Here is a 26127-nt window from a genome sequence, read left to right as displayed (position 1 = left end):
AAGAGTGTGCATTTTAGTATTATTGAAGGACTTCAAATCTGGAAACCACCAAAATATTTATTTTTGTAATTTTATATTTTGAAAAAAATTCAAATGGACAAGGAAGCTGCAAGAAGAGTCAAAGAATTCCTGCAGACCCTTCCCTGGTGTTGGCCGATTGGCACTACCTCAGCTGCTTGGCCATTGTCTCTGTTTCTGAACCACTATGCTTGTTAGTGGGGAATTAAATTATCTTCCAGGCATACTGTGGAATACTACTAGCAACCCTTGAAACTATATACATTAGGTTAATTTGGTATCATATTCACTCATTTTTAGGGTGCTAATTCCCATCCCAGTAAATGGGAATTTGGAGAGAAATGGAGAGAAATTATGCTTGAGGATGTGACAGGTACTCCGCCATTGCTGCTGCTTGCTACTGTGGCTTTTTTTTTTTTTTTTTTGAGACTGAGTCTCACTCTGTCACCCAGGCAAGAGTGTAGTGGTGCAATCTTGGCTCACGGCAACCTCTGCCTCCCGGGTTCAAGCGATTCTCCTGCTTCAACCTCCCGAGTAGCTGGGACTACAGGCGCCCACCACCACACGTGGCTAATTTTTTTTTTTTTTTGTATTTTTAGTAGAGATGGGGTTTTGCCATGTTGGCCAGGCTGGTCTCGAACTCTTGAGCTGAAAACATCCACCCGCCTCGGCCTTCCAAAGTGCTGGGATGACAGGGGTGAGCTACCGTGCCCACTGGGATGACAGGGGTGAGCCACCGTGCCCACTGGGATGACGGGTAAGCCACCGTGCCCGGCCGCTAGGTGGATTTGAAGAGCAGCAGCTGCCCTGTGGCCTCCCAGACCCTGTGCATGTGCATGAGGGCTGCTCCTCAGGACGACCTTGCAGGAAGGGACCTCTACCTCCATCCTGTCACCGGGAAGCCTGGGGCTTCGAGAAGGGCAGGGCGGTTTATTGGTGCCACATGGCTGGTGGGGGCAGCGCTGGAATCTGAACCAGACTGGGAAGCATAAGAGCTCGTGCTGGTTTTCACCCTCCCTGGTGCCTCCTACCTCCACCTCATTCTGTGGACCAGCGCAGACACCCAGGACCAGACCCACTCACTGCCCTGCACCTACACAGATCACCTCATTCTGTGGCCACCGCAGACACCCAGGACCAGACCCGCTCACTGCCCTGCACCTACACAGATCATTGCGTCTGACGGCTCCTACTCCACATTCTTGAACTCCACCCCGCGGACTAGGACATCTTAAGGAGGGACTTGGGAGGGCTGGCCAGGACATCTCCCCGGGAGGCCCAAGCACAGGATGGCTGGGAGGACAGAGCCTGTTTTCATGTGCTTCCTCCTCATCAACCTGCTCCATGTAGAAAGTGGTAGGAGAAGGCCACAAGCTTCCACCAGGAGGATTCCTAGCCAATGCCCGCACTGCTCACTATAATGGCAGCTGCTTCTGGAATTCATTTTCTTCACAATAAGCACGTGTTCACAACAGACTTGATAAGTGGGTGTGCACTGACTGCTGGGAGGAGCTGCAGCATGAGCAGGGGAGGAAGGTGTGGGTGCGTGAGTGGGAAATTCACTGCCCCAGGGAAGAGACAGATGCAGGATCCCCAGAAGCCCAGCCGCCAACTGGCTGTGTGGCCTCAGCAGCTCAGTCCCTTCTCTGAGGCTCCTTCGTGGACTCAGGAAGCCTGACTAGAATGCTCCCAAAGGTGCCCTTACTGTGGGTCAGATCCTAGGAAAGCTTTCAGACTGTGGATCACAGAGGGCACCTGGGAAGAGGATCTGGTCCTGCTTCGCCTGTCAAACAGGCGAGCATCTAACTGCTGAGGACAAATGCCGGTCAACACTCACATCTGCAAAGCTGTCTGAAACTTCTGGCTTCTAAGTGCTGATTAAATTGGAATATTTGCCCACAGTATTTTTATATACCAAAAAATAAAGGATGTGGGGGCAGGAAGTGGTGGCTCACAACTGTAATCCCAGCGTTTTGGGAGGCTGAAACAGGAGGATCACTTGAGCCCAGGAGTTCAAGATCAGCCTGGGCAACATGGAGAAATCCCACCTCTACAAAGAATACAAAAAATTAGCCAGGCATGGTGGCATGCATCTGTAGTCCCAGCTACTTGGGAGGCTGAGGTGGGAGGATAACCTGAGCCCAGGAGGTTGAGGCTGTAGTGAGCTGAGACTGCACCACTGCACTCCAGTCTGAGTGACAGATTGATACCCTGTCTCAAAAAAAAAAAAAAGGATGTGGGGAGGTCTGTGGCCTCTCCTGGCTCTCAATTTTAAATGGTACCAGTTATGAAAAGCCAACCGTCTTGAGAAATAGGAACATCCTAAACCATCAGGGATAACCCCCCCACATCCACAAACTCACCTCACTGGGGATCGGGCTCAGACACCAAGAGGCCTTACCGGAAGCAGGCAGCAGAGCCTTTGCTTACAAGAAAACCCAATTTCCATTTCCCGGCTGTTCTCCCCAATTTTGAGCCCCTGAATGTTCAGAGAGCCGCACAAAAAGAAAGTTCTCTCTGGAGCCTGTAAGGTCGTGACAGTTAGTGGGAACGTGGCCTACCTGCCATCTCCTTTTCAAAGAAGGGCTGGATGAGCTCGCCAAACGTGGTCCTGTCTGCCACAGCCTCTTTCAGCAGTTGCCCACAGCAGACTGAAGGAGAGGGGAACAGAAAGACACCCATTAAATTTTAAATAGGAGGAAGGATGAGAAAAAAAGAACCTCCAGTGCTGCCTGCTGAGGGAAAGAAAAAAAGGTCACTGAAAAAAGCATAAAAGGGTTTTTCTGTGTGTGGGTATGTGTCCAAGTAAAAGTAAATATCAAAAAGGAGCCGGGAAATAAAGAAAAGGGAGAGGTGGAATGAAAAGGAATGCATTTGGCAAAGAACACATTAAAAATGGACGGCATGGAGAAGACACTAACGAGGATGTTGCCCACAGAGGAGCCCTGCAGGGCCTCGCTGCACCTGGAATTGCTGCGCAGAACTCGGCGCCCTCCGGGGTGCTGCGGAGAATCAGCGTTCTGGCCGGGGGCTGCTCATCTCTGGGCGATGTGCCTCAAGTGCGTCCACATTCGCACCCTTGTTACACAGCAGAGGGGGTGCAGCGTGTTGCTTCCACAGCCCTTCCAGCTGGCAGGGCATCTCCATGGGATGGTGGGGCCACACAATACGATAGATTCATATTCCAAGTGGGCTGACTCATCATTAAAGGGCACCATGTGGCTGTAATCCCAGCTTTTTGGCTGAGGCAGGCAGATCACTTAAGATCAGGAGTTCAAGACCAGCCTGGCCAACATGGTGAAAATCCGTCTCTACTAAAAATACAAAAATTAGCCAGGTGGGTGGCATATACCTGTAATCCCAGCTACTGGGGAGGCTGAGGCAGGAGAATCACTTGAACCTGGGAGGTGGAGGTTGCAGCGAGCCAAGATTGCGTCACTGCACTCCAGTCTGGGCAACAGAGCAAGACTCCGTCTCAAAAAAAAAAGAAAAAGAAAAAGAAAAAAAGGTACCACGCTGCAGTCACCTGGCCAGTGGCGGCTGCCCCGCTCTGGACACCTGCTTGCCCTGGGCAGGAACCTGCCTCTGGCCCCACTGTGTCTCGAGCCCTGAGCCAGGGCCGGCACATAGGAGGTGCTGGGCAACAAGCATGAGTGAATAAACACAGGCTACCTCCTCCTTGGCTGTGAAAGTCCTTCCTAGCCAAAGCCAGAAGATTTAAACTATGTTTTCATGAATTGTTCACTGCACGCTTTTGGCTTTCTTACCTTTAGGGCTAAGAAGTTTTCTGCCTATACTAAGGAGACCAAAAAACATCCTAAAGTTAACTGGATAGCATGAATGTTTAACAAAATTACCATCACCAGGGATTTATTCCTCAATAACGATACGCTTAATTCACTATGTAAATGACAGCAGTTGTCATTTAATTTAATCCAATGTGGTTGGCAGCCTCACCAGCAAAGGACATATAAGTGAGAATAAAGGCTGCTGGGAGCTAGGCACAGTGGCTCATGCCTGTAATCCCAGGACTTTGGGAGGCCAAGGCGGGAGGATCATTTGAGGTCAGGAGCTTGAAACCAGCCTGGCCAATATGGTGAAACCCCGTCTCTACTAAAAATACAAAAATCAGCCCAGTGTGGTGGTGGAAGCCTGTAATCCCAGCTACTCGGGAGGCTGAGGCAGGAGAATTGCTTGAGCCCAGGAGGCGGAGGTTGTAGTGAGCAGAGATTGGCACCACTACACTCCAGCCTGGGTGACAGAGGGAGACTTTGTCTCAAAAAAAAAAAAAAAAAAAAAAAGAAAAGAAAAAAAAAGCTGCTGAGAACTGAGACAATTCTGTGTGCCAAGCACTGTGCTAAGTGTGCTTTGTTTTATTTGGTCCTCACAATAACCTGCTGTTTCTTAGGTAAAGACACTGAGGCTCAAAGAGATGAAATAACCTGCTTTAGGTCACAGAGCCATTAAGGGGCAGAGCTGAGGTCCAAACCCAGGTCTGCGTGACATCAAACCCATGCTTAGCTTCCAGTTCTGGCCATGAAGGAGTAACAGGTATCATATTTAACTTCCTTATAGAAAGCTGTGAAACTGAACAAAATCTATGAAGCAATTCTTTAGAGTCATTGGACAACAGAGAGACAGGTCTGTAATCCTTGAGAGGCAGGAAACATACAAAACGAGCCCCATAGTCATCCTGGATTTCTACCTATGGGCACTTCTCAAATCATGGCACAGGAGAAGTGGAGCCCAAACAGATCAGCAGTCTCACTGGGTGGAAGCAACAAAGACTGGAGCTCTGAGATGGCCAGAATTTGTAGAACAGGGTAAGGGAGAGGAGGCAGCTGTGCACAGAAGGAGTTCCAGAAATCTCATAGGGGTTCACTGAGCCTTTGGCCAATATGAAGCTGCACATGTGCCGGGTGAGACTCCAGAGGCCTGGTAGAGAAAAGCTACTGGGAAGCTGTGAACTGAATGGAAATTCACACAGGGCTGGGAGATGCTGGCATTCTGACAACCAAAGTGACAGACCCTGCTGAACACCCCGGACATTCAGCTGAGATTCCAGAAAGGGCAGACCTTAGCTGCAGGGATACTCTAGCCCTAGAGTAAGAACACTCTAGTCCCACTTAACAAAGCCTGAAAATAAGCTTCAGTAGGATGGAGTTAATCCTCCAAACTCAATACTCTTAAAGCAGAACGATGACACAATCCGGACCTTCAAAAATGTGAGAAACACAATGTCTAGCATTTAATCAAAAGCTCCTTGACATGCAAAAAAGCAGGAAAATGTGACTCCTATGAGGAGAGAAAACAGGCCATAGAATCAGATCGGGGATGACACAGATGTCAGAATCAGCACACCAGGACTTTAAAACAGCTATTATGAGTATACTTAAAACCTTAAAGGAAAAGATAGTTAAAATGAGTGAACAGATGGAGAATCTCAGCAGAGAAAGGAAAACTGTGAAAAAGAACCAGATGGAAATTCTGGACCTGGAAAATACAGTATCTTAAATGAAACAAATCACTAGGTGTGCTGCAATCAGTGAATTTAAAGACAGGATAAAAGAGGCAATAGGAAGTAGCCAAACTGCAGCAAAGAGGGGGATGGGAAAGGACTGGAAGAAAAGAACCAAATCTAAGAGACCTAGAGGACAATACCAGACAGTCTAACATATGTGGAACTGTAGTTCCAGAAAGAAGAGAGGCAGGCAGAAAAAAGATTTCAGAAGATAATGACAGGAGAACTTCAAAATTTGATTAAAAATTTCAGCCCACACACCCAGGAATCTCTGAGATCCAAGCAGAACAAACACAAAGTAAGTCACACTTCGATACATCATAGTCAAATTGCTGAAAGCTAAAGAGAAAATATTAACAGCAGCTGAGGGCAAGGGGAGTGCTTCATATGTAGGGCAACAATGGTAAAAATAACCTCTGAGATTTCATCAGAAGAAGTGCAAGCCGGAAGACAATAGAATGACATCTTTAAAGTGTTAAGAGAAAGAAACTGTCAACATAGATTTCTATATGCAGCCAAAACATCCTTCAAAAATTAAGATGAAATCATGTCATTTTCAGGCTATGAAAGCTGAGAAAATTTGTCACCAGCACACTTTCACTACAAGAGATGTTAAAGGAAGTTCTTCAGGCTGAGAGAAAATGATACCAGATGGAAACCTGGATCTAAACCAAGGAGTGAAGAGTACTGATAGGTGGGTACATATAAAAGTCTCTCCCCCCTTATATCTTCACTTCTTTAAAAGATGAATGACTATTTAAAACAAAAATAATTACAATATATTGTAGGGTTTATAACAGACGCAGAAGTAAAATGTATGTCAACTGTAAAGAAGTAAGGTAAATGGAAAAATCTACTGCTGCAAGGCTCTGATATCATACATGGTGAGGTGTAACATTCACTCAAAATAGGCTGTGACAAGCAAAATATGCATATTTAATCCCTAGAGTAACCACTAACAAAATAAAGCAAAGAGATATGGCTAAAAAGGAAATAGAAGAAAGAAAATGGATTACTAAAAAATACTTGGTTAATCCAAAAGGTGGCAGGAAAGGAGGAACAAAGAACAGATGACACAAGTAGAAAACAAAACAACAAAAAAAAAACAGGCCAGGCTTGAGGGCTCATGCCTGTAACTTCAGTGGAGGCCGAGGCGGGAGGTTCACTTGAGCCCAGGAGTTTGAGGGTGCAATGAGCTATGATTGTACCACTGTACTCCAGCCAGGGCAACAGAGCAAGACCCCGTCTCTTAAAAAAAAAAAAGTGAGACCCACTATATGCTGTTTATAAGACACATAGTTAGACTATAACACACAGATAGTTTAAAAGAAAAAGAATAGAAGGTATATCATACAGACACGAATCATAAGAAAGTTAGAGAAACTTCATTAACATCAGACAAAGTGGACTTTAAGAAAATGAGTATTGCTAGAGAGGAAAAGCAACATTTCCTAGCAATAAAAGGGTCATTTCACCAATAACATATAACTATCCTTACTGTATACAGTCAGCCCTCCATATCCATAGTTTCTACACTCATGGATTCAACCAACCACAGATTGAAAATATCTGGGGTAAAAATTACGTCTGCACTGAACATGTAGTCTTTTTTCCTTGTCAGTATTCCCTAAACAATACAGTATAACAACTGTTGCATAGCATTTACATTATATTAGGTATTATAAGTAATCTAGAGATGATTTAAAGTGTATAGCAGAATGTATGTAGGTTATATGCAAATACTACGCCATTTTGTATCAGAGACTGGAACATCCTTGGATTTCAGTATCCAAGGGAGGTCCTAGAACCAATCCCCCATGGATACTGAGGTGTGACAGTATGCACTTAATGACAAATTACATGAAGCAAAAACTTGCAGAGAATAGACAAATCCACAATTCAGAGTTGGGAGATTTTTTAAATGTTGGGCTGGATGATTGTAAAAAATTAAAAATAAAAGAGTTGGGAGAGTTTAACACACCTCTCTCAATAACTGACATAATAAGTAGAGTGAGAATCATTAAGGACATAGACGAATTTCAAAATTTGATTAAAAATTTCAAACATCTTATCCTAATCGATATTATAGAACACTATATCCAACAATGCAGAATACCTATTTTTTTAAGTACACTTGGAATTCACCAGTATAGACCATATATGCAAATTTCAAAGGATCAAAATCACATAGGGTATGTTCTTTTACCACAATAGAATTAAATTAGAAATCAAGAATATAAAGCAATCAGGAAAATCCCCAAATATGTGGGAATTAAGCAAGGTGTATTCTAAATAGTACACAAGTCAAAAAAGAAACCAGAGGCTGAGGTGGGAGGATTGCTTCAGGCCAAGAATTTGAGACCAGACTGGGCAACATAGAGAGATTCCCGTCTTTACAAAAAAAAAATTAGCTGAGCATGGTGGCATACACCTGTAGTCCCAGCTACTTGGGAGGCTGAGGCGGGAGGATCACTTGAGGAGTTGGAGGCCGCAGTGAGCCATGACTGCACCACTGCATTCCAGCCTGGGTGACAGAGTAAGACCCGAAAAAAAAAAAAAAAAAAGAAGAAAGACAAAGGGAAGGAAGGAAGGAAAGAATTCATGCTCACTGTAAAAAAAAAAAAAAAATCTGAATTGTATAATCCACAGCTCTGCCGAGATAAGCAGTTTGGTGTATGGATATTTCTTCATGCTTTTTCTGAGCATAAACTAACATGCTTTTTTGAACAAAAATGAGGTCACCCCCTGGATACTGCTGAGCCAATTGTTTTCTGCCCCTCCCTTATTTAGCCATGTATCACCGACATCAAATCACTTTACAGGTTTATTTTTAACAGCTGCCTCGCAATCCATTCCACGGGTTTATCACAACTTATTTCACAAACCTGCTTATTAACAGAGTTAGAGGTTGCCTCTGTTTCTCATTATGCTTCTGCCACATCTCTCGCTACATATCTGAGTGTTGGAGCAGAATAAACTCCTAGGAGTTAAATCCCAGGGTCACAGGGTTTGCGCAGTTAGTGCTTTAACCAACAGTGGCTTTCGCCTTTCAGAAAGTTGTGTCCGTATATACTTCCATCATCCTAAGTGAGGTCTCCTGATGAACTTTGTGGGAGTGAGTGTGGGGGCTGTCTGTTTTTTGTTGGTTTGGAGATATTTTCCTTTGGCTGAGAGATTCACAGATGTGAAGATTAGAACCAGGCGAGCGGATGGCCGCAGCGGAGCAGACAGCGCCCGGAGCTCTGGGTTCAGACACGCATTTGCAGAGAGATCTCAAGGCTACCTGCCTTAGGTCTCTTAAATGGGTTTACTTAAATCTCATGACATCTTGTATTTATCAAGAACACCTTTGAGAAATGTGAACTTTCTGAGATAGTCTCCAAATGCTTAATTATCTAAAAGAGGCCCATCATGGCTCTTAGGTAACAAGCAAAAACCATGATGAGCTTTTCTATTTTCATTTTTGGAAAAATCTAGGCAGGTAATTTCATCTCTTCATGGCTGGTGTGCTGAACGCAATTTAAATTAAAAAAAAAACCTTTTATTGAATGAGAGTGTCTGCATCATAAAACAGAGCACCGAGACAATTATTTCCATAAAGCCCTGCACTGCATTAAAGTATTGCTGTCGTGTTTTCAGACCCTCCCTCCACCGCGAGTGCCCCTCCACGCTCACTCTGTCCCTTCCCGTAACGATGTGGGCACACGCTTACGTAAGCAAGTGATGCCGCCACAGGTAGACTGCTGGTCATCGGAACAAAGAAGCCATCCCTAACACTGCTGGAAATTTTGTCTTATAATTCTCTTAAGAGGAACAATCAAAAGAAGAAGGAATTATTGAAATAATTTATTTTTAAAAATGGGCTCAAGGAAAAGCATTTTTTATTCTAAATGTCCTGATTAATTTTCCATAGTAATCAAATTTGCAGAATAATTGTTCAGGTCCCTATCTTCATTTTAGGGGTGTGACTTTTGTCATGGATTCCTTGCTGGTCTCAGTGGCTTTAGAATTGTAAGCTGGAGGAGGCCTAACTGAGAAGCATTTTTATTCAAAACTTGATCCTTCTGGGGTGGTATATACATATATTTGTATGCATATACATATATATACGTACATTTGTATGTATATACATATATGTACATTTGTATGTATATACATATATGTATATTTGTATGTATGTATATACATATATGTATATTTGTATGTATATATGTATATGTGTATGTATATACAAATATACATACAAATGTACAAAAATGTACATATATTTGTACGTATATTTGTGTGTGTCCATATATTTGTTTGTATTCCCTCTCTATATTCATATGGTATGCCTGTATAATTTGGGGGGGTTGTATGCATATGCATATATTTGGGGGTGCAGGTCTCGTTTCCTTAGTAAATACAGCAGAGGCTATTTAGGTTTGTGGAGCATGGTGTGCGTGGGGGCAGTGCTTTTAACTCCCTTCAACCTGGCAGTGTGTCTCTGCTACAGTTTCTTCCTGATTCCCATCCCTTTATCCTCCTGAACACAAGCTGGCATCCAAGACCGCCTGGGACCACCCCGGGAAAGACCTGGAGAGCTGATTTCAATATTTTCTCTCTTCCTGGTAAAATATTTATTGAAACTGTGCGGAGCGAGAAGTCTTCCTCTGGTTCAGAAATTGTCTGCCTGTAAACACACTGACCTGGGTTGGGGGCACCAAACGAGACCGGAGAAAATAAATAAACAGCACATTCCTATTACGCAGGAGCCGAGGCTTCAGGGGAGATGGCAGGGGTGAGATGGGAGCCACCCCTGGTGTACAGCACAGACAAACCCCCCGCTCCAAAGGATATAAAAAATGATGACTGAAAAATGTTCTGTCTCTTTGGGCTGTGGACATGTTTTTAGTGGTTAACGTTTTTATGGCAATATTCTTCGGGAGGAAGAAAATTCCTGCAAAGATGGACTCACAGAAAATGGTTAAGAACAAAGAGCCAGAAAGAGAAGTGATACTGACCCTTCCCCCCCCACACCACCCCCCATAAAATGAGAGCTGGGGAGGAGGGGCAGGAGGCAGGGAAAGGCTCTCGAAGCTGGGCAGCCCAGCGCCTGGGGCACTCACCGTTGACAAGCCTGTATTTCTGGGCCAGGAGGGCGGCCTGCAGACTTTTCCCACTGCCCACAGGCCCGAGCAGCAGCACCCTCGGGGTGAACGGGGCATTAGTACGATGGTTGCTTTGGACATAGGTCAGAGCTGGAAAGAGAGGATATGAGGATAATAAACTCAGGTCCTACAGAACAGGAAACCCGCTTGCAGCCCCTCTGCTTTGACTCTTTTAACGGCAGTAACTCTTTTTCTCTTTCACAGCACCATGGAAGCCCTCTGTGCATCTGGCGAAGAGGCAGGGAAAAGAATTACGTGGCAGGCCTGGGCACCAAGGCAGGGAGCGAGTAGTGAAGTCCACAGAAGCCACCCTGGAGCGCCGCCCTGGATTCCTCTCAACACAGGCGTCTAAACACGGGCAGGTGTCTGCATTTCCTTCCAGGCTGAACTAGGGCTGGCTGTGTTGCAGTTGGGAGGCTGGTCCCAGGACACGATAGCACTCTCTATAGGGTGGGTGGCTTTTCCTACTGAATCGGGCTGAGCTTCCCAACTGGAAGCCGCGGAACTAGGCTGGTCTCCTAGAAGTGCACGCTGGCTTTCTGCTAGGTGCACCTGAATGTCAGACACAGGCTTTGATAAACGCATCCAGCCACTTGGGGGCCCAGTGCCCAGGGACTTCTAAAGGACTCGAATTGGTGGAGAGTAGTTTGTGCAGCTGCACTCTGGTGACACCAACTTTGTTGCGACTCTCCAAAGAGGTAGTGATCAAAGAGGTCACAGGAGTGGCCAGATGTAGCTGCACGGCCCTGGCCTGTGGTGTGCCCCTGGCATTTGGTGAACAAAGAAGTGAGGAGATGGGGTGAGTGTCTCCAACAATGAGGCCACCTGCACCATGGGGGGCACCAGATGCCAAGAAGCCACAGGGCAAAGCTACTGAACATCAAACCAGGTCACCTCCCGCTGGAGCTCAGAAACAGGGAGCTGTGAGAAAAGGCTAATGAGGCTGTAAAGGCAGCATTTCGGGCACCTGAGGCAGGAGAGATGCCCACAGATGAGGCACGGACCTGTGCCAGCCCCCACCCCAGCGTTCAAAACAGGGTATCCTTCCCCAGGGAGACCTTCCCCCTCCTGCCAAGGCCCCAGACTGTCCTGTGCAAAGTCAGCCAGGGGTGGCCCCGTTACACCTTCCTGTCAGTCTGCCTTTACCAATGTGCCTTGCGGTGGGTGCTATGCTGGGTGAGGGGCCAGGCCATCGTGCCTCCTTCAGGAACATGCCACCCAAGAACCAGGCAGGTTCCTCATCCTCAGCACTACTGACATTTGGGGCCAGAAGATTCTTTGTTGCGGGGCTGTTCTGGGCACTGCAGGATGTTGAGGATCTACTGCAGGTAGATCCCTGGCCTCTACCCACTAGGTGCCAGCAGCACAACCGCAAGGTATGACAACCAAAAAACCTTTACAGACATTGCCAAATATCCCCGGGGTTGCGGTGGGGGCAAAACTGCCCCCGATTGTGAACCGCTGGGATATGTTCATTGTGAAAATCCTGAACTCTCAAATCTTTGCAGGACTTTTAAATTGGAAGGGTCATTAGAGATGCACAGTCCCCTCTTTTTAGAAGGCAGAGATGAGTTAGAATGGACTTTTTTCCAGGTTGTGATCAGCATCATCAATGGCATGTACTAATTGCTACGACAAATACTCTATAGGCACCATCTCTTTTCTTTGGCCCAACAATCCCATGAGGGTTGCGTTATTCATGTCCCATTTTACAGATGAGCCAATTAGGCTGAGACTTGGCAGAGCTGGGGCAACTCTCCCAAACCACCCGCCATGGGTACCATTCCTCCACTGAGAGAAGCCCAAAGGAAGCTACTCAGGCGAGGCTCTCTTTATTCTCAGACCTTCCATAATCCCGTGCATCTGAAAAGCACAAATACTACAGGCAAAGCAGCCTGCTTACAAATGATGCTTAATTTACAGTAAATAACTAAGTTAATTAGAAGTAATGATCCCCCAGACAGTCTCAACATCTAATTATTCTTTTTAAAAGTATGTGGTTGCTGGATGCACTGCAGAGAGATTAGAAAAACAACACAGAGAGAATTCTGCATTCCAATTTTCAATTTATCTCTCTGCATTATTAATTAATAATAATTAATATTCAGACACTCACATTTTTATTTACAATTCCAGGCATGAATTCTTTATGAACGATCATATGAACTTTTAAATTTAATTAAGTAATTTGGAAGTAATTAATGTGTAAATTCAGAATCATGGCATAAGATAAATGTTGTGGTTGTTTATCTTAAGAGTGCAGTGTTTGTTACTAACGACCCTTCCGAGATGCAAAATCACTGGAAAATTATAAGCCATCATAAGCCTGGCATTTCTTCTTTAAGTAGCGACATTTTCTACTAACCCACCCGCTGGCTGATTGCTCCCTTCAGAGGGCGAGGTTGTTCAATCCACGCCGGCAAACACCGCATCTCCGAGCTCAGTGTAGCAATGAGGTTTACGCACCGAGTCTACCAGCAGGAGAAGGTGCTGGGAAAGTCAGCAGGGAAGGGCTTGAGGGAGCTCAAAACCACCTCCCCGGCAAAACAGGACTTTTCTTGGAGAGTTTTGAGAGAATATACGAAAAAAAGGACTTTGTAAACTGTCAAGTGTCTTAAATATCTGTGATGTTCCCATCGTAAACGCTTCATTTACCCGACACTGCGTGGAAGGGTAATTTTGAGGTGACTGGATTTTGAGATACTGGATTTTGAGATGACTGAAGCTCAGCAAGACTTTTGAAAAGGATAATACAGCTGTTTGGGGATAGAATTATTCTACCTTGCCCTTGCCTTTTTGGGCAGGGTGTTGAACAATGATAGGAGCTATGACGTCTGATGTTTATTGAGGCTTTTCTCTGCGCCAGAACTGGGCTTGTGGCTGTGGACACGTGATTTGGAGAATCCCATTTAATCCTCACCTATGCCTGGGAGGAGGGCACAAGTTTTGTTCCTATTTTAGCGATGCCAAAACTAGGGCTCCGAGGAGTTAGGAGAATTGCCAAAGGCTGCACAGCTGGGCTGCGTCGGGGCTGAGATTTGAACACGTTGCTCAGCTCAGCCGTCCCCGCACCTCACACAGGCTGCCCGCAGTGGCTCCCGAGCTGCTGTGAACATCGGCCATTGCTGTGGACAGCAACGCAGTGCCAGGCGCGGGGCCATGTATCTCCATCCTAAATGAAGCATACCACCTGTGCTGTGTGTGTGTGTTTTATTGTGTTGTGTGTGGTGGTGGTGGTTTTTTGTCTTAATCTTTATATATTTTTTCTTTCCTCTCCCTCAAGGTCAGGCTCAAACTTCTTGCTACCATGTCCCTCCCACCCCATCCCTTGCCTCTCCTCCTCCCGACCCCACCACCACCAAATCTGCTGTGGGCCAGAGATGTGACCACATCTGAGTGTGGGACATTAGCCCAGGTTCTCCAAGTGGGGTACCCCCAGGGGCTCTGCACACATGCATTTCTGGGCAGGGAACCCGGGTCATCTGTGTCTTGACTCCCAGGGTCCCAGGCATGTCCCAGACACTGGCCACTACCAGAATAAGGGACAAAGTGGTAGAAGGCACAGCGAGCCCAGCCCTTGGCCGTCTGTCCAGGGTGGGGCTGCCTGCTTGTGTTTACCCTGGTAGAAGACGTCCACACATGGCTGGTCAGCACTGATGACTTTGAGGATTTTGGGGTAGGAGGGAATGACCCTGATGATGTTCCTATGATACTCCAGCAGTTTCTGAGCCGTCTCCAGCTCTGAGATGTCCTCTGGCACCATGAGACGGTTCTGGATTTCAGATTCGGGTGGCCAGTCAAAGGTGGTGTGATAAATCTCTGCAAGGAGAGAGGTGCACAGTTAGAAATGGCCATGCAGGGGCCCTGTGGGCGCTGCTGTGCCTGGCTGGGGTGCTTGCTGTCCTGGAGGCCAGGCCCTACACATTCCTGGGGTGTGGCTGACCACGGCAGGACACCGTTGCTCAACACCAGCACTTCCAGCTACTCTGAGCCTGCTCTTAACTATTATTCTTGTTACAATATAAGAACAGGACCCAGGGCAAGGGCTGCCGTGAACTTCTGAGCACTTACTCTGTGCCAGGCACTCTGATAGGCACCTGCAGACTCCCATTTCATCCTCACAGCCATCCCATCACCCATTAGGTTGGTATTTTCATCCTCAAGTACAGATAAGAAAACTGAGTCTCAGGTATCCCATGTCTACAGCCAGAAAGGGGCAGAGTTAGGGATCCACAAACCCAGCTTTATCTGCCACCACAGCGCGAGGTCCGGACGATCAAGGGCAGTCCCGTCTCCCCGCATCCTCCCGCCAGCCCCTTGCTGAACTCCCTGGTCTTCAAGGCCCAGTTCAAGGGCCCCGTCCCCTGCAACACCTGCCAATTCTCCCAGGTAATGCTCATGCCTCTCTCTCCTGTATACATACCAAAGAATGAGGGGTGTCAGGGGGGCACATAATTTGTCCCAGGGAGAGGCAGACATGTCCCCTGGCTCCTGTGTGGGCCCCAAGCCCAGGTGCCCGGCATGACCCCCCACACTCTATTCTGGTTCTGCCACAAGAAAGTCTCCTCCTGTAGCCTACACAGGCCTCCATTTCCTCATCTACCAGAATGTACCCTTGCCAGTGTCTTCCAGCTCAGAGCCCAGCCTGTGGCAGCCTTCCTCGTGTCCCTCTGTGGGTGCCCAGAGCAGAATGCGAGGTCAGGAAATGGTAGACGGGCTGTCATCACTATGGACTCTGAAACCCCATGGGGCTGGGTGGGGGTGGCCGCAGCCATACCTCCAGTTTGAGGGTCGATTCTCTTCCCCAAGTTTCTCTCGATCAGGACCGTGTCTGGAGCACTCAGCACGACTGGGCAGAGAAGAAAAGGAGCAAAACCAGGCATGTCGGGCAGCGGGTGCCACACATTTGAATATCACGGACCAATACTTGCTTTAGGTTTTTTGCTTTTCTGTATAATGACATTAAAACAACAATCATCTCCCATCCCCGTGAATTCCTAAGAGAAAGGTCTTCTCGCACCCAAACACAAACAGCGTAACGTCGGGACAGAGCACGGCCCGTGACGACAGAGCACGGCCCGTGACGGAAAGTTCTGCCTGTTAACAATTTCCCTCGTCACAGATAACGCCACAATGGGCATCTCTGTGCGCACTAAATGCTTGCATAGCATTCTATGCTATGCATAGAATATGCATTTCCTTCCTGAGACAAGGAATCGCCAGGCTGAAAACAAAACCCCACTTTTCTTAAGAACCAGCCCTGAATATATTTAGCTCTGTGAAAAATTCAGTTGTGCTGTCCTCTTCCTTGCTGGGTCTCAGACGGTGCCTGGGCTGAGGTCAGGAGCAGGCAGCATGAGTGGGGCGCTCACTGGCCACCCCTTGGGGCTGCAGCTCTGGCAGGTGGGGGACCCTTGGGAGCTACTCACTGACGTGTCTGGGTGTGATCCCCAGGGTCTGGATCCTCAGAGCCTGCTCACGCGTCTCAGGGATGCCATCCAGAATCCAGCCCTAGACAGAAGATTCAGAGAGGTGCTCATCTGTTTTGAGTTTTAGATTTTTTGGAATTATTTTAAAAGGAATATAATAGCTTTATAGAAAGACTAGAACTTTTAAGACAAAAAAAAAATGTTTCTGATAGCTACCTCACCCTTCTTTAAAAACTACTTTGTAATATATTATTATATTCCCTTCCGAATCATATCTTGGTGATTATAATCATAACATATATATTTTACATCTTGTTTTTTTTTTTTTTGAGACGGAGTTTCACTCTAGTTGCCCAATCTGGAGTGCAATGGCACAATCTCGGCGCACTGCAACCTCCGCCTCCTGGGTTCAAGCAATTCTCCTGCCTCAGCCTCCCAAGTAGCTGGGATTACAGGCGTGTGCCACCACGCCCGGCTAATTTTTTGTATTTTTAGTAGAAACAGAGTTTCACCATGTTAGCCAGGCTGGTCTCAAACTCTTGACCTCAGGTGATCTGCCCACCTTGGCCTCCCAAAGTGCTGGGATTACAGGCGTGAGCCACTGCACCTGGCCTACATCTTGATTTTTTTCTACCACACAATAGCGACCACAAGCATCTCTTCATATCTGCACGGCTCCTCATTGTCCACATTATCAACGGCTGTGCAATGTCCCACCAAGAGAATGTACACAGCCACTTAATTATGTCCACAAATGAACATTTCAACTGCGGGCAGTGTTCACTATCATAGATAATACCTCAATGAACATCTTTGTGCATCCAGCGCTTTCCACATTTTGGATAATTTCCTAAAGACAGTTTCTGAGAGATTCCTGAGACCAGGGTGAAAACAAAACCCCGCTTTTGTTTCCATTTTCTGCCCCATATATCTGCAGGAACACCCCACTTTTCTTAAAAAAAAAAAACCCTGGACGATAATTCCAGTTTCTACTCTGCGGCTAACTTGTTACAGGATTGAAATTCCTCACCCATCAGCCCCCTCATGGTACAGCTAGGGAACTGGTTTAGAGGTTTATTTTTACTATTTATTTATAGAGATAGAGTCTTGCTACGTTGCCTAGGCTGGTCTTGAACTCCTGGGCTCGAGCAATCCTCCTGCCTCAGCCTCCCTAGTGCTGGGATTACTGGCGTGAGCCACTGTGCCTGGCCTTTACTAACTCTTTAAATCCAATTGTGAAAGTAATATACAATCATTGTACACTGTGTGGAAAATATTGAAAAGCTGAAATAATAATAAGAGTCACTGGTAACACCTCAGACCCAAACAAGCCACTGTCAACATTCTGGTATATCTCCTTCCAAGCAGCAAGTGCAGATACCTTTTTTCCCGGTGGCTGGGGGTTGTGGGGAGGGGAACCACACTGTACACACTGTTTGGTAATCTGTTCTTTTCTAGCAAAAACATTTCATGAACGTTTTCCCATGTCACAAAGTGCTCCTTGCATAGAAGTTTTCACAGCTGCCTGGTATTGTATGAATTGACTTGATGTTAACTGATCCCATATTGTTGCTCATATTGCTCAGTTTGACTCCAGTTTTCCACCATTATAAACAATGTTGTATATGCATCTCGATGCCTATCAAACATCCTCAGATAAATTTCTAAAAGTTGATACCTTCTTTTATGACTTTTGATACATTTTGCCACATCGCTCCACAAAATGGCTCACCAGTTTATGAATCCAATGGCAAAGCATCTGTTTCCTTGCATCTCTGCCAATGTTGGGCATTATCTAGGGGAAAAAAATCTGTCCAGCAAAATACAGTATACCACTGCTGCTTTAATTTACATTTCTTTGATCATTAATGAGGTTCAGTATTTTTTCAGTATGTTTGTTAGCTATTTGGATTTTTTTTTTCTTTTCCAAAATGTCCATTTGTGTCATCTATCTACTTTCCCCTTGGGGTTTCATCCTTTTATTTATTGACAACAGCTCTTTACATATTAAGAACCCATTTGGCAAACACTACCACAAACCCTTTGAGGCAAACTATGTTGCCAATATTTTCAGCAGTTTGTCTTGCAGCCTTTTCATTTTGTGTGTGGTGTTGCTTTCAACACACCAGTTTGTGGCCAAATCAATCACTGCTTTCGTCTTTGGATTCTGGCATTGTGTGGATGCATAAAACACCCTCCCCCCTGCAAAAGCCGATACATATTCACTTGCCTTTAAATTGTGTTCTTGTGTTTTTACTCTTTACATGTAAATAGTAATGATTTGTGTAATAGGGCTGCATTCCAGTGTGCGAATATTATAGGGCTGTGATCTACTCTGTTTCCTTATGGCTCACCACCTGTTCCAAACTCACCCACAATACAGCCTATCTTTTCCCCTCTGAGGACACTTATCACAGTCTAAATGCTGATACGACATTGGCTCTGGCCTCTTTCTGCCTGTAGATTGTTAAATTCTTTTTATTTAACTGTTTAAATTGTTGTTTTATAAGTTATCATAATGTCTAGTAAAATACGCTTTCCCTTCTTTTTTTTTTTTCAAAGCAAGATCTTTCAGGTAAACATTAAAAATATGTTGTCAAGTTCCCAAATAGAAATTCCACTAGGATTTTGGAACAACATTAAATGTGTAGATCAATTCACGATAAACTGACATTTTTACACTATCAAGTCAATGCGTTATTGTCTCATGTGCTTAAGTTGCTTTTTATGTCCCTCAGCAATGTTCACAATAAACAATTTCTAAAGTCCTTTCAAGTCCCGTGAGTCTAGAGTTACACACACACACACACACACACACACACACACACAATGTAATGCTTTAGACTTGATGTCCAGGTAAATTAGTAAAGGGAGCTTTGGAAGAGACTGAAAGAAAGCAGCGAATTGCTTTAAGTCTCCATTTTGTAGGAAGCGGGGTCAGGCAACTGGGAGTCAACGCTGGGAGCCCCCGCTTGCTGTAGAGCCCTCCCTCTCAGCCACTGTGAGACTCAGTTGCTCTAAGGTCAGATGATGGACTGACATGGATGGACTCAGCCTCCAGGTCACTCACGTCCACATCACCTGATCGACAGACACAGTGTGGGCGACTGTAAAAGATGTCTTTCTTTAAAAACAAACCAAAAGGTGGTCTGGGTGCAGTGGCTCATGCCTGAAATCCCAGCACTTTAGGAGGCCAAGGCAGGAGGATCGCTGGATGCCAGAAATTTCAAACCAGCCTGGGCAACATAGTGAGACCCCCCTACTCTACCAAAAAAGATTTTTAAAAATTAGCCAGGCGCGTTGGTGCACACCTGTAGTCCCAGCTACTTGGGAGGCTGAGGCAGAAAGATCCCCTTAGCCCAGGAATTTGAGGCTGCAGTGAGCTATGATCCTGCTATTGCACTCCAGCCTGGGTGACACAGTGAGACCTTGTCTCTGAAAAAAAAAAAAAAAAAAAAGGCCTGCATTTCTTCAATATTAAAATATTTAGGTTCCAGTAGCCTCCAGTTTAAAAAAAAAAAAAAACCTAAACAAATTTACAGCCTAAAGACTGTTGGAAAAATCCAGCAAGCTTTCATTAATTTCTTGAATTATACAGGAAGACTCACAGCCACGGAACCCCTGGTTTCTAGAACTAATGAAGCAAAAGTGCAAAAACAACTTTTAACAGTCTTTTGCTCCCTCAAGTCCTTGTTATAGCCAGCCAAGCGCCGGGCTGCAGCTCTTAGAAAGAGCAAACATCTACAGACGTGAGCAACACCAGCAGAACCAGGAGACGCAGCATCTGACAGCTCCCTCACAGTTCTGGAAGCCAAACCAACATTTTCTGAACTTTAGCTAAATTCATACCCCCTTATTTTTCCTTTATTTGGACGGGGAGGGATTGTGAGCCCACTGATTGCTGCTTCTAGTACAAGGGCTGGTAATTCTGTTTTAGTCCCTTTTTGAAGCTGGAAGGTTGGAACTCCATCTTTGCTCAGCACTGAGAAAGGCCTCTGCTTTTAATATTGCATTACTGAGCAATCATTATAATCTCACCCATAAATTTGCAGCAGATATCAGTATGTGGTCCAAAGCTTTTAGAACTATTCAGGGGAACAGCTCTCACTGACTTTTCACTGGAGAAAGCGGGACTTCCAATTACACAGGAAAAGTGCAGCAAAATGAGGAACATCTCCCTAATTAGCCTGGCCTCACTGGAGTGTCATTCTGGTGCAGATGTGAAAATCTAAAAAGAAGAAGGTGGGGGGCTCTGGAGTGAGCCCTAGGCCACCAGCGCTCCAGGTCTGCTCTGAGCTGGGGAAACGGTACAATCACCTGGGGACTAAGAAACAAGGTCCCCGAGGAAGCCCTCGAGCAGCACCCAGGCCCCATTAGAGCCGCCCCCCACTGTACGGAGAAGGCAGCCATGGAGGCTCTTCCTCCCTGCGCCAGCCCATGCTGGTCCACACTGGTCCACCTGGAAGGGAGGGCGCCTTGACCAAACCTCTGTTGAAGGCGGGTCTGTCCTACGGCATCCTCAAGATGAAAGCTGCAGGCTTGGTGCTCAGAAAAGATCTTTCCCAGAGCTCTTGCATTTAAAGGGGTTATTTGCCCAGCTGCAAAATGGGCTGCACGTTCACAGGGAAGCAGCAATTTTGGCTGGGAGGACTTTAATGGCTACAAATTCTGGCAAAGCAAGAAGTCATAAATCAGTAAATAGCACCCGACAACTGCCATGATGGGACATTAAGACATTCCCAACAAGCCGGTGTTGCGAGGTTCGCGGGTCTCACGTCCAGGAGTGGCTGGATGTGGAGGTATCAGTCAATCCCTAATTAGAATACATTATCCATCTTCCTGACACTTCAGTGAAATGTCTATTCCACTCTGAGCTGCAGCTTTGTTCAGAGCAGGTTAATTGATATTCTGATGCCTTCGCTCACCGTACCCCCGTGGCTTGGTTCTGTTTTATCACACATCAAAAAGGCCGTATGCTCAGGGCACTCCAGGCACCAGTGCAGAGCTGGAGGTCTGCACAGCTGCGAGGGGTATGGTATCACAGGAGGGACAAGCACTGAGCAGATGTCACAGATGAAAAAAAAGCAAAGAAAAGAAGCCAGCCAGCCTGGGGAACTTGGCGAGGCCCAGCAGAGCGCGGCCTGATGCGGCACGAGCCGTCCGGCTTTGTGCGAACACTGGCCTCTTTTGCCCTCCTGACTATTATTAAAGCGCAATTAGCAACTTCACATGGGAAGGCTCTGTTGCCCTCTGGGCCTCTGCCTTTTTGATGCGTTGCCTTTCCGCTCCTCCCCTCTCCTCCCAGGACCAGAGCGTGGGGCTCCCTGGGTGTTTTCCCCAGTCCTGCCCCTGATCTGGCTCGCAGCTCCGACTGCAGACTCCACCGGAGGCGTTCCCTGGAGCTGCATGCTCACTCTCTGCAGTCCCAACGAGGCAAGCTGAGGCTGAAGACTTGGACTCGATAAATCAGTTTCGCTCAGTTCCAAGTCTGAACCAGGGCAAGCCTCACAAGAGGCACCGCAGGCCCAACGCTGCCTAATGAAATACTATGTGGTTTCCCAACATAGAGGAGAGAGATTCTGTCAGCCAGGAAGGAAATGCATCTTAAAAGATCCAGTTTGGGACAGTGATATGTTCTAAAGCCAATCGGTGAGAACAATGACACTACCTTGATGAACATAAAAAAATTTGACATCACACTGTCCCAGGAGCAGTTACTTTGGTTTATACAAAAACATAAAAACCTTAGCCTGCCACAGAACCCTAGGATGCCGTCCATATTCAACTCACCTGAAAGATGACTAGCAAGAATTTTTATCTCAAAGTTGAATCCCAAACAATATGCAACCCCTGTTAGCACTGAACGTGGAATGCACTGAACACGGAACGTTAGTATTCCACATTCCACATGTATGACTGTAGCAGGAACCCGTTACCCCTTAACTTGCTCTGATTCCTCCACCTGATCAAGGTGAGGTGTGCCCAGGGCTTTGCCTGACCTTTTTCTGGGCAGCCTAACAGTGATTATGCTCTTACAACGCCGAAATATGCAGGAGTGATTTTTCTAAACAGAGTTGAATTCCACCCTTGATAATCAATGATACATGCGTGGTATTTTTATACAAACGTGCAGATGCGGGGATATCATTACTCCTAGATGTGCAGCCTACAGGCCAGTGATCTCTAGGGTATGAAAACCTGGTAAAGCCCAAATGCAGGCATTCAAGAGGTGCCTTTTTTTTTTTTTTTTTTTTTGAGACGGAGTCCCACTCTGTCGCCCAGACTGCTGGAGTGCAACGGCATGATCTCGGCTCACTGCGACCTTCTCCTCCCGGGTTCAAGTGATTCTCCTGCCTCAGCCTCCCAAGTAGCTGGGACTACAGGCGCATGCCACTACGCCCAGCTAATGTTTTATATTTTTTAGTAGAGACGGGGTTTCACCGTGTTAGCCAGGATGGTCTCGATCTCCTGACCTCATGATCCACCCGCCTTAGCTGCCCAAAGTGCTGGGATTACAGGCATGAGCCACTGCGCCCAGCTTCAAGAGGGTTTTTATTAGTTCCTAAATAGTTAAAAAAATTTTAAATTCATATCAAGTATCTATGGTGCCCTTGAAGCCATTCCATGGAAGAAGACACAGTTTGAAGAACAAATTGTTCTGTCCCCAGATACACCAGTCTACCCCAGCTCTGAGGTTGGCCCCAAGATAGCCCCCTGCAGAGATAACTCACTTTGGAGGTTCACATGTAGTTCTCCAAGTCAGACATAATGTGCTTTAGATGAAAGTAACAGACACGGATAACCCAGCATCCAGGGCCCATTCCCCTCAAACACTTTAGACCATGTCTGTGGTGTAGACCCACCTGTCTAGAAACAAGATTAGCCCTGGAAAGTATCAGTTTCTTGTAACGGCAGCAGTGGCTTTGGAACCAGATGACCTGTGCCACAGCCAATGTGTGACTTTCAACCAGTCACTTCATCCCCTCTGGCCTCATTCTCCTCTGCACAATGTGAATAATCAAAATCTAGCTCACGGTTGATGAAATAATTAAACGAGGATTATAAACAAACAGACCAGGCACCGTGGCTCATGCCCATAATCCTAGCACTTTAGGAGGCCAAGGTGGGAGGATTGCTTGAGGCCAGGAGTTCTAGACTAGCCTGGACAACACAGCGAGACCCCGCTTCTACAAAAAAATAAAAAATTAGGCCAGGCGCAGTGGCCCACGCCTGTAATCCCAGCACTTTGGGAGGCCGAGGTGGGTGGATCACCTGAGGTTGAGAGTTTGAGACCAGCCTGATCAACATGGAGAAACCCTGTCTCTACTAAAAATACAAGATTAGCCGGACATGGTGGCGCATGCCTGTAATCCCAGCTACTCGGGAGGCTGAGGCAGGAGAATCGCTTGAACCTGGGAGGTGGAGGTTGCAGTGAGCTGAGATTGCGCCACTGCACTCTAGCCTGGGCAACAAGAGCAAAACTCCATCTCAAAAAAAAACAAAAAGTTAGCCAGGCATGGTGACATGCACCTGTAGTCCCAGCTTCTTGGGAGGCTGAGGTGGAAGGATCACTTGAGTCCGGGAGTTCGAGGCTTCAGGGAGCTATAATTGTGCCACTGCACTTCAGCCTGGGTGACAGAGTGGGACCCCATCTCTGAAAAAACAAATAACAAAACAAGTGTAGTGCCTGGCAACAAAGAAATGACCCAAAGTTAACTAGTTTTATCATTATAATTTTGAGAAAGGTGAACGATCTTCTTTTTCTCTACCTATTTCCAAGGAGTCCCACTTAAGTTTGTAGAACTTAATATAAAAAAAAATTGTTTAAAAAGGCAAATCTCTGGGAAACAGGAGCAACTGGCATTCCAGGTATGAACTGAGGGAAGATCTTTAATTAAGGAGGACTTGGGGCAGACACATTTCTCTTTTTTTGAAACTGGGGTCTCACTATATTGCCCAGGCTGCTCTCAAACTTCTGGCCTCAAGTCATCCTCCTGCCTTGGCCTCCCAAAGTGCTGGGATTACAGGTGCGCCACCATGCCCAGCTGGGACAGACACATTTCAATTAGAATGCAGGGGTCTAGTGAGTTAACAGCTACTGTGGATTCACCCCAAGGTGGGCTCACGCCATTTGCCATCACTTGGCCAGCTGCCCTCTCTGAGGGGAGTTTGCCTGTCCTCTGGAAGCCCACGTGACTGTTTCCTTATCTGTATAACAGGAATGATGATAATAGTACCTACACTTCATAGCGTTTAGGGTTACAGGCAACGATGTACCTAAAGTGGTGGCACAACGTCTGGCAGATAGCAGGTGCTTAATAAATGTCTCCTGGCATACACAGGCTTTTCATAGTTGACAACTCATTTGAAGAACAGACCAAACTCAGCCTAAGAATGGGAGAACGGGCCAGGCGTGGTGGTTCATGCCTATAATCCCGGCACTTTGGGAGGCCAAGGCAGGTGGATCATGAGGTCAAGAGATCGAGACCATCCTGGCCAACATGGTGAAACCCCATCTCTACTAAATATACAAAAATTATCTGGGCATGGTGGTGGGCGCCTATAATCCCAGCTACTCGGGAGACTGAGGCAGGAGAATCGCTTGAATCTGGGAGGCAGAGGTTGCAGTGAGCTGAGATTGCGCCACTGCACTCCAGCCTGGGTGACAGAGCAAGACTCCATCTCGAAAAAAAAAAAAAAAAAGAATGAGAGAATGAGGAGTTGGCCCCTTCTGCTCTGCCCTTCTGCTGTGGGTGCCCTGCTAGCTCTCGGGAGCAGACCTGGCACCTCTGACTCTCTGCTTAGCCTGCGAAGAGAGGAGTGATGTGGTCAGTACTTCTGGGTCCAGTCCCATTCCCATCATCTCCATGCCTCTCCAATACTCTCTCCTGCTCCAAGGTCTGCTTGCGTCTGCTCAAACCTCAGGCCCTGTCCTGCATTTGATCATCTCTTTTTCCTCTTCTACTGCAGTGAGAGGGATCATCTGAGGCATCACACATCCACAGAGTGTATCGGAACACGCGTTCCTGTCCACATGGAGTGCTGCGGCTCCGTATGCAGACACATGATCCACACGTGCCCTTAACAAGCCCATATCACACCAACCAACCAACCACGCCTCAGCATCAGGGTCTCTTACAGAAACACCCACAAATAAGGGGGCACAGGGGGTGTGCTCACTGTGCTGTGCCTGGCACCTCACCAAGCCCTCAGAAGCCCTGCCTCGCCGTGATGCGGGCCATACGTTTCCTGAGTGGAACTCAGACCTCCCCTTCCAATCCCCTGCAAAGCTAACTGCATCTGTATTTCAGGAACACACAGCCAGGGCCTCAGCAGAGCTGTGGATCAATAAAACCGCACTCCTTGGAGGAGGCAAGTGACATCTATAAACCCGTGAGTGTCAAAACAATGGCAAGAAAATCCTGTGTTCCTACTGTCAGTGGGATGAAAGTGGTGTAATTAATGCCAGCCCAATGACACCACAAGGAGAAATAAAACAAACAGCTGGTGGTTCTGTGGACCAGCATCTAGCTCCTCCACTCTGTTACTGTTTCCACTATAAAATACTGACTCATGTTATGGGCAGGGAAGCATAAATCTACGACCAAAGAGGAGGAAAAAAGAATATAGAAACCCACCATGTAAATTCTAAACTTTTGGCTCCACAGTCAAAAGTGTGCTACATCCTCTCCCCCTTTACAGTGAAAGAACCAAATTTCCATGATATTACATGAGATCTAAGAGGAGTCAACCTGGGAACACAAAATAGAATTTTGCATTTCATGTTCAGTAAAGGAAACACCCCCGGCCAGTACAGTCACTTTTGGGGCTGGGGGCCTGACCTTGCTTCCCAAGTGCATCAGAGACCTGACTCTAGGGATCTGCGGACATGGTCAAGGTTCAGAATGGTCCAGGTGTTGCATTTGATGATGGCATTCTTACTTTAGCTCCAGGAGGAAGATTATGCAGAAGCAGACATTTTGAACCTGATGCATTTCTAGAAGGTCAG

At 46.5% G+C, this 26127-nt stretch overlaps 1 protein-coding gene across 5 annotated transcripts in view; it reads right to left on the bottom strand.

Annotated features, from left to right (window-relative positions):
• The window catches only part of AK8 (adenylate kinase 8), a 151033-nt gene that overhangs the window by 85058 nt on the left and 39848 nt on the right, over window positions 1–26127 (bottom strand). For 4 of the 5 annotated variants that reach the window (XR_010148806.1, XM_001168661.7, XM_063788114.1 and 1 more), the window contains 5 exons: window positions 16119–16200; window positions 15467–15538; window positions 14308–14508; window positions 10648–10779; window positions 2580–2669 (listed from right to left, as the gene is read on the bottom strand). Coding sequence is in view for 4 of the 5 variants with exons in the window: in XM_001168661.7 (XP_001168661.3) it covers window positions 2580–2669; window positions 10648–10779; window positions 14308–14508; window positions 15467–15538; window positions 16119–16200 (577 nt within the window). In the remaining variant the exon portion in view is untranslated. Of the gene's footprint in view, window positions 1–2579; window positions 2670–10647; window positions 10780–14307; window positions 14509–15466; window positions 15539–16118; window positions 16201–17850; window positions 17909–26127 lie in introns of those variants that run through there. The other variant, XM_054659233.1, reaches the window with a different exon arrangement.

This window comes from Pan troglodytes, chromosome 11 (genome assembly GCF_028858775.2).
Source record: "Pan troglodytes isolate AG18354 chromosome 11, NHGRI_mPanTro3-v2.0_pri, whole genome shotgun sequence".
NCBI lineage: Eukaryota > Metazoa > Chordata > Mammalia > Primates > Hominidae > Pan > Pan troglodytes.
This window is presented reverse-complemented; position numbering and strand designations above follow the sequence as displayed.